Source organism: Panulirus ornatus, chromosome 33, assembly GCF_036320965.1.
Source record: "Panulirus ornatus isolate Po-2019 chromosome 33, ASM3632096v1, whole genome shotgun sequence".
Taxonomy (NCBI): Eukaryota; Metazoa; Arthropoda; class Malacostraca; order Decapoda; family Palinuridae; genus Panulirus; species Panulirus ornatus.
In genome coordinates, this window is record NC_092256.1 from 10,016,656 (window position 1) to 10,030,722 (window position 14,067).

At 42.8% G+C, this 14,067-nt stretch overlaps 1 protein-coding gene across 13 annotated transcripts in view; it reads right to left on the bottom strand.

Moving 5' to 3' along the window:
* The window catches only part of LOC139759442 (uncharacterized), a 227,895-nt gene that overhangs the window by 140,780 nt on the left and 73,048 nt on the right, over positions 1-14,067 (bottom strand). For all 13 annotated transcript variants that reach the window (XR_011715054.1, XR_011715055.1, XR_011715051.1 and 10 more), the window contains 2 exons: positions 9,290-9,368; positions 8,667-8,733 (listed from right to left, as the gene is read on the bottom strand). Coding sequence is in view for 8 of the 13 variants with exons in the window: in XM_071681557.1 (XP_071537658.1) it covers positions 8,667-8,733; positions 9,290-9,368 (146 nt within the window). In the remaining 5 variants the exon portion in view is untranslated. The remainder of the gene's footprint in view (positions 1-8,666; positions 8,734-9,289; positions 9,369-14,067) is intronic.

Here is a 14,067-nt window from a genome sequence, read left to right on the forward strand (position 1 = left end):
GGGGTAATAAGGCTGTTTCCTATGGGGTTGGGTGGTACCAGGATTGGATGAGGGCAAACAAATATGAATATGTACAAGTGTATATATGTACATGTCTGTAATTGTATGTGTAATATGTTGACATGTATATGTAAGTGTATGGGTGTTTATGTGTGTGTGTGTGTAAATATTTATTTATTCTATCTATTATACTCTGTCACTGTCTCCTGCGTTAGCGAGGTAGCGCAAGGAAACAGACAAAAGAACGGCCTAACCCACCACATATATAACCCAACCCACCCCATATATGTATATATATATATATATATATATATATATATATATATATATATATTATATATATATTTTTTTTTTTTGCTTTGTCGCTGTCTCCCGCGTTTGCGAGGTAGCGCAAGGAAACAGACGAAAGAAATGGCCCAACCCACCCCATACACATGCCTTGATTCAATCCACTGACAGCACGTCAACCCCGGTATACCACATCGCTCCAATTCACTCTATTCTTTGCCCTCCTTTCACCCTCCTGCATGTTCAGGCCCCGATCACACAAAATCTTTTTCACTCCATCTTTCCACCTCCAATTTGGTCTCCCTCTTCTCCTCGTTCCCTCCACCTCCGACACATATATCCTCTTGGTCAATCTTTCCTCACTCATTCTCTCCATGTGACCAAACCATTTCAAAACACCCTCTTCTGCTCTCTCAACCAAGCTCTTTTTATTTCCACACATCTCTCTTACCTTACGTTACTTACTCGATCAAACCACCTCACACCACACATTGTCCTCAAACATCTCATTTCCAGCACATCCATCCTCCTGCGCACAACTCTATCCATAGTCCACGCCTCGCAACCATACAACATTGTTGGAACCACTATTCCTTCAAACATACCCATTTTTGCTTTCCGAGATAATGTTCTCGACTTCCACACATTCTTCAAGGCTCCCAGAATTTTCGCCCCCTCCCCCACCCTATGATCCACTTCCGCTTCCATGGTTCCATCCGCTGCCAGATCCACTCCCAGATATCTAAAACACTTCACTTCCTCCAGTTTTTCTCCATTCAAACTCACCTCCCAATTGACTTGACTCTCAACCCTACTGTACCTAATAACCTTGCTCTTATTCACATTTACTCTTAACTTTCTTCTTTCACACACTTTACCAAACTCAGTCACCAGCTTCTGCAGTTTCTCACATGAATCAGCCACCAGCGCTGATATATATAAATAAATAAATAAATAAATAAATATATATATATATATATATATATATATATATATATATATATATATATATATATATATATATATATATATATTTATTATTTATTTATTAAACTTTGCTGCTGTCTCCTGCACTAGCAAGGTAGCACAAGGAAACAGACGAAAGAATGGCCCAACTCACCTACATATACATGTATATACATACACGTCCACACACACATACATATACATACCTATACATCTCAACGTATACATATATATGCACACACAGACATATACATATAAACACATGTACATAATTCATAGTCTACCCTTACTCATTCCCGTCGCCATCCCGCCACACAAGAAATGAAAACCCCCTCCCCCCGCATGTGTGCGGGGTAATGCAAGGAAAAGACAACAAAGGCCATATTCGTTCACATTCAGTCTCTAACTGTCATGTATAATGCACCGAAACCACAGCTCCCTTTCCACATCCAGGCCCCACAAAACTTTCCATGGTTTACCCCAGACGCTTCACATGCCCTGGTTCAATCCATTGACAGCATGTCGACCCCGGTATACTACATCGTTCCAATTTACTCTATTCCTAGCAAGCCTTTCACCCTTCGGCATGTTCAGGGCCCAATCACTCAAAATCTTTTTCAATCCATCTTTCCACCTCCAATTTGGTCTCCCACTTTTCCTTGATCCCTCCACCTCTGACACATATATCCTTTTTGTCAATCTTTCCTCACTCATTCTCTCCATGTGACAAGACCATTTTAAAACACCAACTTCTGCTCTCTCAACCACTCTCTTTTTATTACCACACATCTCTCTTACCCTTTCATTACTTACTCGGTCAAACCACCTCACACCACATATTGTCCTCAAACATCTCATTTCCAGCACATCCACCCTCCTCTGCACAACTCTATCTATAGCCCACGCCTCACAAACATATAACATTGTCAGAACCACTATTCCTTCAAACATACCCATTTTTGCTCCCAGGACTTTCACCCCCTCCCCCACTCTATGACTCACTTCAGGTTCCATGGTTCCATCCGCTGCCAAATCCACTCCCAGATATTGAAAACACTTCACTTCCTCCAGTTTTTCTCCATTCAAACTTACCTCCTGATTGACTTGTCCCTCAACCCTACTGTACCTAATAACCTTGCTCTTATTCACATTTACTCTCAGCTTTCTTCTTTCACACACTTTATCAAACTCAGTCACCAGCTTCTGCAGTTCCTTACCTGAATCAGCCACCAGCACTGTATCATCAGCGAACAACTGACTCACTTCCCAAGCTCTCTCATCCACAACAGACTGCATACTTGCCCCTCTCTCCAAAACTCTTGCATTCACCTCCCTAACAACCCCATCCATAAACAAATTAAACAACGGATGGGCCATTCTTCATCTGTTTTCTGGTGCTACCTCGCTGATGCTGGAAATGGCGATCAAGTACAATAAATAAATCAAATATGTATATACATATTTATATTTACTCATACTCATTGCATTTTATCAAGTAATGTGGTAGGGCCAGGAACAGATGAAGAACAGCCTCATTTGCTCATATTCACCCAATAAATGTTATGTATACCAAAGCAGAGCCCCTCTTGAGGTACCCCAGCCAAGTCCTACCGACTTTTCCATGGTTTCCTTGACTGTGTCACATGACATGGCTAGGGCCCATTGAAAGCACATCGTGCCCTATGCATCACTTAGCTCCAATGCCCTCTATCCTCTGCATGACTGACACCCTTCTGAATGTTCAGGACCCAGACATTCTAAGCACCTTTCACTTCATCCTTCAATCTCATCTTTGGTTTTCCCATTCTCCTTGTTCCCCCCACTTCCAACATGTATACCTTCTAGGTCAGCTATTGTAACTCATCTCCATCTGTCCAGGCCATATCAGCACACCCTCTCTAGCTCTCTTATGTATACTATTTTCACTTCCACATTTCTCTATTACCCCCATCACTCCTCATTCGATGAACTCTCTTCGTACTGCATACAGTAACTGCAAATAACACTATCTGCTCCCATATATTTTCAAAGGTGGTAAACGGTTAAGAGCATATGAGGCTATCAGAATGAAATCGTCATACATCTGGCCACTGAGGCTAATGTTTCTAAACGAGTAAAGACCAACAAACTGCCTCAGTGTGCCTTAGGGTACCTTTTGTGAAGGAAGTTTTCTTTGTTCTTCCTGCCTGCCACTTCTTTTCGTTTTCAAGAATTTCATTTCTGGGTGCTGTATTTCTTCAACTTTTTTCAAGATGGGTGACTCATATTATGAGGAGGAGGTAGCCTGAATTTTCACTTGAAATTAAGAAAATGTGTGTACACACAATTTCTATGTGTATTGAGTGCTCACAACACACAATCAGGTGGCTACTTCCTTCAACACCGTATCATTGCCTCGCCTCATTCAGATCAAAACCCAATGGACCCAAAATATGGACTTATAATACCTCAAGAACCTTGCTGATTCTATGCCCAAATGTCTGCAGATGGTAATCAAAGCCAAAGGTGAAATGAATATACATCAATTGTATGACAAAGCTTTTGAAAATGTACAGGGAGAATTTTTTTTTTGTGAACACTATATTACTCTAAAGCTTGGGTAAAGGCTGTTCTAGCTCCTTGCATGGTATGGGTGGCACCTTTCTGCTGCTGGGACTAAGGTTGTCCTAGCTCTCTACATGGTATAAGTGGAACTTTCTTGGTGCTGGGGAAAGGGCTGTCTTGGCTCCCTGCATGATATGGATGGCATCTTATTGCTGTAGGAGTAAGGACTGCCCTAGCTCTGCATAGTATGGGTGGCACCTTCTTGCACCTAATACTAGGTTGCTACTATGACCAGGATTGTACTATATCCCTATGTTATGGGTGGTAACTTCCTGCTGCAGACCCTAGGGTTGTTCTAGCTGTCTGTATGGTATTGGTGTTGCCTTCCTTCTGATGGGCCTAGAGCTGTCCTTGCTCCCAAAACAGTATGGGGGCAACTTTCCTGCTGCTGGGATAAGGGTTGTCCTTATTCCCTCGATGCTATACATGGTGCCTTCCTGCTGCTGAGGAAAAAGCCATTCAAGCTCCCTGCCTAGTACGGGTAGCAATTTCCTTCTGCTGGGACTTGAGCTGTCCTGATTCCCTGCATGGCATCTTTCAGCTGCTAAAACTAGGGATGTCCCGGCCCCCTGCAAGATATGGGTGGAAACTTCCTGCTGCTGGGGCTATGTTTGTCCTAACTCCCTGCATGGCATAGCTGACAACTTCCTAATGCTGGGACTATGTTTTTCCAAGCACTCTGCATAGTGTAGGTGGCAATGTCATACTCCTGGATGTCCTTGCTCCTTGCATGGTATGGGTGGCACAGGTCTCTAGCTGCTGGGCAAATGTCTGGAGCTGGCATCCATTTCATCACATCTGCACTCTGAAGCACATTATTCACACATTTAGCAAACCCATTATACACTTGTATACCCCACTACCCCCAGTGTCTGAGGATTAACATGTGTTCTACAGTTCTAGCAACTGTATCTGACAACAATGACAGCAGTTAACATTTTCATCTTATATATGAAATACTTTCATTGCTCATTCATAAGTCCATATCCAAGCAACATTTACAAGCGGTTTATCTGATCTTTTGGGAATTCAATCATCTTAAGCTTACTGTTTGCTTGAAGGTAATTACCAATATGTAATATAACCAGAGGGAGTTCTCTACTTGAGGCACCCCTACTCAAACTTTTTCTACAATCATCTAACTTTTTAAACTTCTGTATGCTGTTCATTTTTACAATGACTCAGTTTATTCTATTCATCAGCACTCTTACACTATGAAAGTACTTCTTCATATTCTTCTTAAGTTTATCCTTTAATCTAACGAAAATGCCTTTGTCTTTTCTATCATCAGTCGTGGAACTGTTCACTATCTATATAACCAAACTGGCTTAAAAACTGAAATGGTTGTAACTTACTCATCCATTTCTCTTCTCTCTTCCATGGGCTGTATATCTAAGCCCTCTAGCATTTCCCGCTACCATAGCTTTCTTAATCTTGGTAATATCTTTGTTGCCCTCCTGCGGACCTTTTCTATTGAGTCTTTGTACGTATTCTAAGTTTGACTGAATGTAGGATGTGAACACCTTAACCATACATTTGAATCTATTCTAATGTATGCCAGCATACAGTTTGCCTACTGTTCTGATGCAGGACTTCGGCGACGACAGGTTAGGGTCGAAGTCTTACGGTTGAAGTCAACAGCCAAGTCCCTTTCACAAAGAGTCCTAAAGCTAATCTCTCTCTCTCTCTCTCTCTCTCTCTCTCTCTCTCTCTCTCTCTCTCTCTCTCTCTCTCTCTCCAGGAGCACTTCTGCCCTTTACGACCTAATCGTCAACAGGTACTGACTTAACCTTCCGTATAAGGAACGTACTTTTCCCTCTTTTCAACTTTCTATCAAGTCGTTATATTTTCGCTTCTAATGCCGGTTCACTGTCCTCTGGCCCCCATATACTTTGATGTCAGGATGTACACGGCAGGCAGCCACCTACTGGTGCCGGACTACAGCAGTCTGTCCTGGTCCAATCCCTGGTGGTGCCACCTCCTAGTGATAGCCTCTCCATGCATCCCAAGAGAACCAGATAACTTTCGAGAGCAGTTCTTCTGTCACTCGTTCATCTTTCTCTGAAGGATTCCAGGTTGTCCCTCGACCCTATCATGAAAACACTAGTCTGGCAGAAACACCTAAGAGGTCCAAAAAGCTGGCAACTTCATTACGCATTGCTACATCAAACATCTCAGTATGACACGTATTCAGTTGTAGCTACTTTAGTATATTCTTCAGGTCTAACTCCGCCTTTCCTTAAGGTGCGAAATAAATACACTCCCCAAAACAAAAATATCAAATAATGAAGCTACAAAGAGGTGGAGACAATGTCAACAACATACTATTACACAAGTTTACATATACATACCACATTACCACTAGAAAAAACTAATGAAATCAAACACTGAAGCAACAAGCGAAAAATTTAGGAATAGCAGTAGGTACAACAGCACCTGCGGCAGAGAGCAAGAGAAACAGTAGCAACAGTTTACACAAAACGTGGAGTACAGTAGTAAGTGGCGAGGCGGCGGCGGGTAAGGAAGCCAACTCCCTGTTACGTACGGTGTCACGTGGGAGTTATGCCATGGTGGCGCCAGCCTCCCCTGCCACAAGTCAACAACATAACTGTATGGCGAACACCCGACAACCCGGGCACAATTACGTGACCAAACTGATCATGAGCGGCAGGTGCCAAGTATGCAATCATAACGAGAATACATAAAACCAGTACGGAACACTTTCCTATATTGGATGCTGACACATTTAGGATTACCTAACCGATCACCATGGATGAAAAGACTACCCAAAACGGCATATCTTTAATGACTTAGTTACTGACAAAATAATTAGAGCAGAACATTATCCAAGGCGAAAGTCAGCAGAGTGCTCGGCGACACTGCTATCGCAATATTATTCGTCATCGCAATATTCATGTAACACACACACACGTCGCTCACAAATCTAGGATTACAATATTCATAATTCCACAGCCTCACCGATGATGCACTGTTCATGAACTGAAACTTGTCGTAACATAATTAAACGTTCGTGACCGACACGTGAGGTACCTAAGACTTTAGGCTACGCGACTTTACTGAAGTACAGTAACTGTTGGCCTCGGTGGTGACAGAGTGATCAGGAAAGCCCACAGTAACACCAAGATATTCTCTCCCACTCGGCTCTATTTACCATACTATGCTTTTCTTGTCCACCCAAACTCTTTTAATCTTTTCCTGTTATATAATCTTGGGGCTCGAGTGAGGACACTGGATTACAGAGTATAATCCCTTAGGTCAAAGCAAGGCTTCCTAGTGTCTTAGCCACTCACTCCTAACTCTTCTAAAGAATCCCCAGTACTGAAAAATGATCTGAACACCCACACATTAATACGCAAATGCCACTACCTCACAATAAAGAATGATCTGGCGAAAAAAAACAAATACACTTTAATATGACGGCAATACAGCTTCGGCCACACTAGGCTGGGAGGAGCGAGGTCCGTGTCGGGCTGGCACAAACACAAAGAACACGCCTCGTTTAGGGGGCCATAACGACCACCATCCACCACTACTGCGCCCTGATGAAAATCGGAAACTCTCAGACAATAACTGTACCTTCCTCCCTCCTCTTCTCCTGGACAACGTCATCCTCAAACATAGATCACAACTTTGTATATGTACCTCAGAATGACGCACCCATGCGCAACTGATATTACATTTTCTTGTTCTATCTACGAACTAACCAAGCTGAATGATGGAGTGTCTCTGCTATGGGTTCTTATCACATCGGTGAATCACAAATGACATCAACACTAGCTGAGTTAAGGGGGGGGGGAAACTACCGTAGTAATTTAGTGGACTAATCATGCAACCAGACGTGCACTCCAAAATCTGTGCCTCTCAGCGAAACAAGACTACATACAACACCTACTGATCTCCTCTATACACACGCCAGTTTCCACATTTATATCTTTACTAACGAAGTCAACATAGTGTGGCAAGATGGGCCTTCTCCCTCCACGATGTCATGTAAATCTGAAGTTAAAAGGATTCCTCTAAATGCTCTGTCGAGCTAAGCACGATAGTCCACTGAGATGTAATATATTTCACTTCTAATTTACCAACCGGGTCATCTGTTTAACTTGGGAGAGAGAGAGAGAGAGAGAGAGAGAGAGAGAGAGAGAGAGAGAGAGAGAGAGAGAGAGCTCATCCTCACATTTCGCGCTGGTCTATCAGTTAGTACCTGGCTTAAGCTGGAGTGCATGTACATGAATCTTTACGTCACACCAAAATGCTTGGTGTTTCTGAAGGTACCGTACTGACCACTTGGCGACTGTGTGGCGGCAACGTTGCCACAGAAAAACAAATCCCTGGCCAAAACTTGCATAATGCACTCATACGTTACTGCATATAAATGACTGCTACAAAGATGCGCTCTCATCACATGGAGCAAACCAACTTTGCTACTACTAACGGCATGTGTGATCATTATAAGTGATAAATGCCCAACTGCAGACGTGTGCAGTAGGGCACCACTGTACAGCACTACTTAACAGTAAGGAGCAGGATATCAACACAAGCACTGGGGCAGTCAATCACAACACAGTAAATACATGGAGGGAAAATAACACGTTTATACTTATTAGTGAAGACGACGACGAGAGCGAGGGAGGTGGTAGTGGTGAGGGCAGTGCTGGTGTGCGCTTGGCGTCGTCTGGTGGCGCGCGGGACACACCTGCTGATGTACTTGTTAAAAAGGCAAGAACATTGCTGGGTCACACAACAAAAGGTGGGGGTCAAGAGGCCACCAGGGCCGAACTACTTACTTCTGCAGGTCACGACACTTGACGACCTTGCCGAAGGTGCCCTCGCCCAGGGTAGTAATGATCTTGTCTGTAAGAGAGCAAGGAGAAGGGATCAGTAACTGAGACTCGCAGGCTGAGCCGCCCGCCCTCTCACATACAAACAGCTACGTTACTCGCGGGGGCTACGATAAAAAGGATTTCTCTCTTTTTATATTTTAATGTTAAAACTGAAGATCTGAAATATTCGTTGAGAATCATAACGGATATTTACAGGGTACTGATTCATACACTGAATATCACTGTGTCCCCTTCCTGTCTCTCACTATTGCCTTAAAGCTTTTCTTTTCGGTGAAAAGGATAAGTACTGAGAGAGAGGGTGGAGTGTCTAAAGTAGAGCTTAAGTTAAGCATACAAGTATGGCTGGGAAACCAATTGGACTGAGGAAAATGTCGAAATTCTAAAATAAATTTTAGATCTTTCAAATGTTGGCTAAGCATCTATATGTGTCTTAGCTGTGTGTTTTGAGTGGAGTGTTATGAAGTGAGAGCTTGAGTCAGAGGAGAGCGAGTGTGAAGGGAGTGTCACAAAAAACTATCAGGAGGAAACAAAAAATGAATATAAAACAGGGAGTGTTATTCACGAACATCTATCTTGCAGCACGTCGCCATTGCGGTATATGAGATGTCCTTCTTCATCATCTTCCACTGAGGGTGCCCGTGAACTCTGGAGGGAGCCCGGTTCATCACACGCCCGTACGCCCACGCCACCAGCAGCAGCAGCAGCAGCAGCAGCGGCAACACCGACAAGACAGGAGGCGGCAGTAGGAGCGACACGGTGGGGCATCAGTGGGGATGATCACATGGTACAGCACCACAGCCATGTCACACGACGAACCGCAGGGCAACAGGCCACCAATAAGACAGATAAAGAGGGGAGAAGGCAAAATGGTGGCCACTATCAAGGGGAGCCACGGTGGCCACACACCATGGCAGCATATACATTCAGGCCACAATGGTGCTCTCTCCAACACTTACTCTAGAAATATATATATGGATATATATATCACCTTACAACTACCCAACTAAATAGCTAAACAATAACATCTTAACTCACTACGAAACATAATATTTCACAGGAAAATAAAACCAGAAGGTAACATAAACTGATGAGAGGAGCTAAGCCAGGGAGATACATGGTGGATTCACACATGGGACCATTTCTCTCGCACACATTTGTCACTAGTTTACCTGTCTTACCTCGGACAGTACTAACACAGGTGCTAAACAAAACCATAGCCATCATACACATATGATGATAATGATAATAATTGCAGTAAAAATAAAACAAATAACAGCAGACTGGCCCATCAACTTCATACAGACCTTGCATCGAAAACAGACACACACACACACACACACACACACACACACACACACACACACACACACACTCAAACCCAAGCTCACCTCCATACAAAAACACTCGTACATTTGAACATAAAAACACATGCACACATTAACAAGAATGCATAAACACACACACACACACACGCATACAATTTTGTAATAAGAATCGGAAAATTCAGGGAGCCAATACAATATGGTGAGTGACATCAGATGAGAGGAACTCAGGGAATTCAAGAATACAGTCACTGGGATTGAACACGCACTAGCATCAGTTGAGGGGGTTCGGGAGGTATGTATGTAACCATACAGGAAAGAAAGTAATATGAGTAAACAGGATAAAAGGTCAGGAGTGTCTTTTCTAAACGTCCGAGAGCCTAAAGGAGAACACTTCCATAACAGAGACTTAAAAATACTGATGAACGTAGTGGGACGTGCTAGGGAGCAGGAGCAACTTCTGAGGGTGATCAGCAGGCTCAAAACATGAAGACCAATAGAGACCCCGAGGGACATTGCCAAAAGAGGCACGGAGATTAAGTGAAGCTGTGGAAAGAATAATATGCAATGCAAGTGACAGACTGAGGGGAAATGTAAGGCTTGGAAGATGAAAAGTTTACTTGAAGTCCAGAGCACACTAGATCAGTGCTCGTTTAGCAAAATGGGAGATTTAAAAGCAGTATGAGACATGAAGGCTGACGAATCAACTCAGAAGGACTTGGCCAGAAAGTGGGAGGCACCAAATTTGAGAGATTTGTAAAGCTGGATCCAGGTTGACAGACGTAAATCACCTATGATTCTTGGACTTGAAGATAACTTTCCAGATAAAGAGGAAGGGATGAAAAAAAAAAAAAGAAGGAAAGCTGATTAAACATGTACTATAGGCTTAAAATATGCCGGATGTAATAAGAGAAAGCAGAATTAATAAATATAATAGAGATATCTGGGATCGACCAGTTAAGGTTACATTTACAGTCAAGTAGCCAGAAGGTACTTAGGCAGGCTGAGAAACTTCAGAACATGGTGAAATTCAGGACAAACATCCTCTGACGAGATAAGACTATGGGAAGAGAGGGAGAACGTAAAGAATACAACCAAAAGGCAAAAACCGGAGACACCAAATGAGGCAAGGAAACAAGACATCCGTGTCACTAGCGTGGAGATGTAAGGAAAGTACAAGATGGAAATGTCAAGACTGAAAGAAATGTAAACAAAAGCAGATGGAACATGCGATTACTACTGTGAACACAAAATCTTACCAGGGACACGAGAACTCAGATATTCTAACCACTGGAGTTAAATGGTACCTAACGAGAGAGAGAGAGAGAGAGAGAGAGAGAGAGAGAGAGAGAGAGAGAGAGAGAGAGAGAGAGAGAGAGAGAGAGAGAGAGAGAGACTGACACTTATAATAAGAGAGAGGCTTCAGTTCCAAGAAATACTGGAAGCTGATGGTCGTTCCAAGAAACACTGGAAGATGGCCCACTCAAACCATACGTAAAGGGAAGGGTAAATGCAAGGAAGAAATGCACAGTGGTGTTGATAATGTACAATCCTCAAAAGAACTGTGACGGACCAGAACATATCTAGTCATAACAATGAAGAAAGAATCATGATGGTACACGAAGCAGTAAAACGGCGCACTCCTCAGAAATGAGTTAGTATTAATAAATGAAGTTCTGAGTTTTAGGGTAAATGAGTATATGTTAAAAGTGCAAATATGAGATCAGCCTTGAGGAGATACAGTCGAGGGAACTACACATAACAATTTCTATGGTAAAATAAACCAGGAAATGGAGATCAGTAGCCGTGAACCATCGCACTGTTGGGGAAGGATGTGTGAAATCTAAAATGATGGAGTAAGAACACGGTTAACCTTAGCCTAAACTACAGAGGGAAGGCTGGGAAAGAGGGGAGGAGGAGCAGTTCAATAAAAGACGTCAAAAAGCGACGGAGCTTCGCAATGTAATGTGACCAAGATATAGGCGGCACCCCAGCAAGCCACACAGTAAATATAACGTACAAGAGAGCACGAAGTGAGTATGGAAAGATAAGACAAAAGCAATGACGAAACTTTTAGAAGAATAAGGTGAACAAGGCAAGGGGATAATCCAAAAACCTCTACATAAATTCAAGATTAACTTTGTCAGGTTAAGAGCAGCTAATCCCACTTAATGGATTCAAGAGGAAGAGTTACAGAGGATGATGCCACGATAAGCAAAGAACTGAATAACAAGATCAAAGTGTCTTCACGTTGGCAGACACAACAGCCCCAACAAGAGTGGGAAGGAGAGAGGAGGTTCTGGGAGGCAATGTAGCATCCACAAAGGAAAAAAGAGAATACCAAAGGGCTTTGCTGATATAAGGCTCACGATCCTGATGAAATCTCACCATATCTGTTTACACAGGATGTGTGCAGATACACCAGACAAAACCTTAAGATATGTTATACAAGATGTCCATGGGGGGAAAAAAAAGTGCTAGGGGAGTGGAAGAAGGCAAAGGTCATACCCACCTAATAAGAAAAGGTGACCACCAGACGGTGGTATTTTAAGGCAATGGAGAAGACAAAGAGAATAAATGGGTGATTTCTTTAAAAGCTACCCAAGTGAGAGAGAACACGGTTTCCGGGAAAAAGGCCACCCATAACCCTCTTAGATTTCTACGAGTGATATCTGACTCTGACGGAAGAGAAAGGGAAAGGGGGTGGGGAGGGTGAACTGTCTGTATCAGGGCTACCAGAAAGCATTTGACAATGTACAAGATAAGAGGCTACTTAAGCTGTATCTTCAGGAAGGAATAAGGTGAGGACTTCTTCAACTTTTAGAAGAAAATCTCCGCAGAAGAGAACAGATGTTGTACGTCAAGGAAATGGGGTTAAGGTCACACACAAGTGGCGTGCTGCAAGGTTCTCTTCTGGGATCACTGCTCTTCTCGCTCTTTGTGAATGATGTGTTGTAACGATTCGGCTCCTGCCTGAACATCTTCGCAGATGATGCCATAGTCATGGGACACGGAAAAAGTGAGGAGGATTGCCGTCAACTCCATGAGAACCTACACTATAGCTAGTTTGATACGTGGCTGACGTAAAGAACACGGGTCTCGACGAACGATGGCCTTAAAGTGACGATTACTTCGCAAGATATAAGTTGAAGGACTTTGTGTGCCAAAGACTTGGGAGTTGACATTGTCCCTCATCTGTCGCCAGAATCGCCACCGTAAGTAAACTGTTAAGGAGACCAAACTCCCGCTAGCAAATATTAGAAATCCACTGAAATTCGTATATAAAGTAATATTCAGTAAGCTTTTCCCGTCTTATATGAGAGCTCTGTAACGGGGGCAGGGTATAGCTCTACATTTGCCCACCATGGAAATGAGGAGTGAGGGGTGCCCTCTTCACAACCTCTTTGTGTTTACATACTGATGAGACAGACAGTGAAGTATTGCTAAAGATGTAGGAACAAAACATCCAGAGGACATGTCATGGAACTGAGGAAAAATATTCTAAAAAATTATGTGAAGAAGTATTTTTATAGTATAAGAGTAGCGGATGAATGGAATAAAGTGAACAGGAAAAAAAATGGTACATGCAGACAGCACACACAAGTTGTACAGAAGAAAAAAGGTTCATGAAATGGGGCCCTACGACTGCAAACCCTCCATATTTGTCCTGCACACACAGGAAATTATATACAAACAAAACACATACATACACGTTACAAGACACATACCAACAGACACATACAATGTGCACACTAATGCGCACAAGTATACATGTATGTTCCCATGTACGCATGCAAACATAAATGCCTTTAAACGCGCTCACACAAGCACACACAGGAGCAGAGGTCTGGTAAAAGATCTCAGCATGTGCTCAAGGGTGTGTAAAAACACTTAACAGGTCACAATATTTTTCTCAATAGTTGTAGCGCCATTGGAAGAGAAAACTGGGCTTTAGTTTCATGAAAGAAAATCGGGGGAAAATAAAAATGCCACCAACTACAGACCAATGTCCCTGATCATTG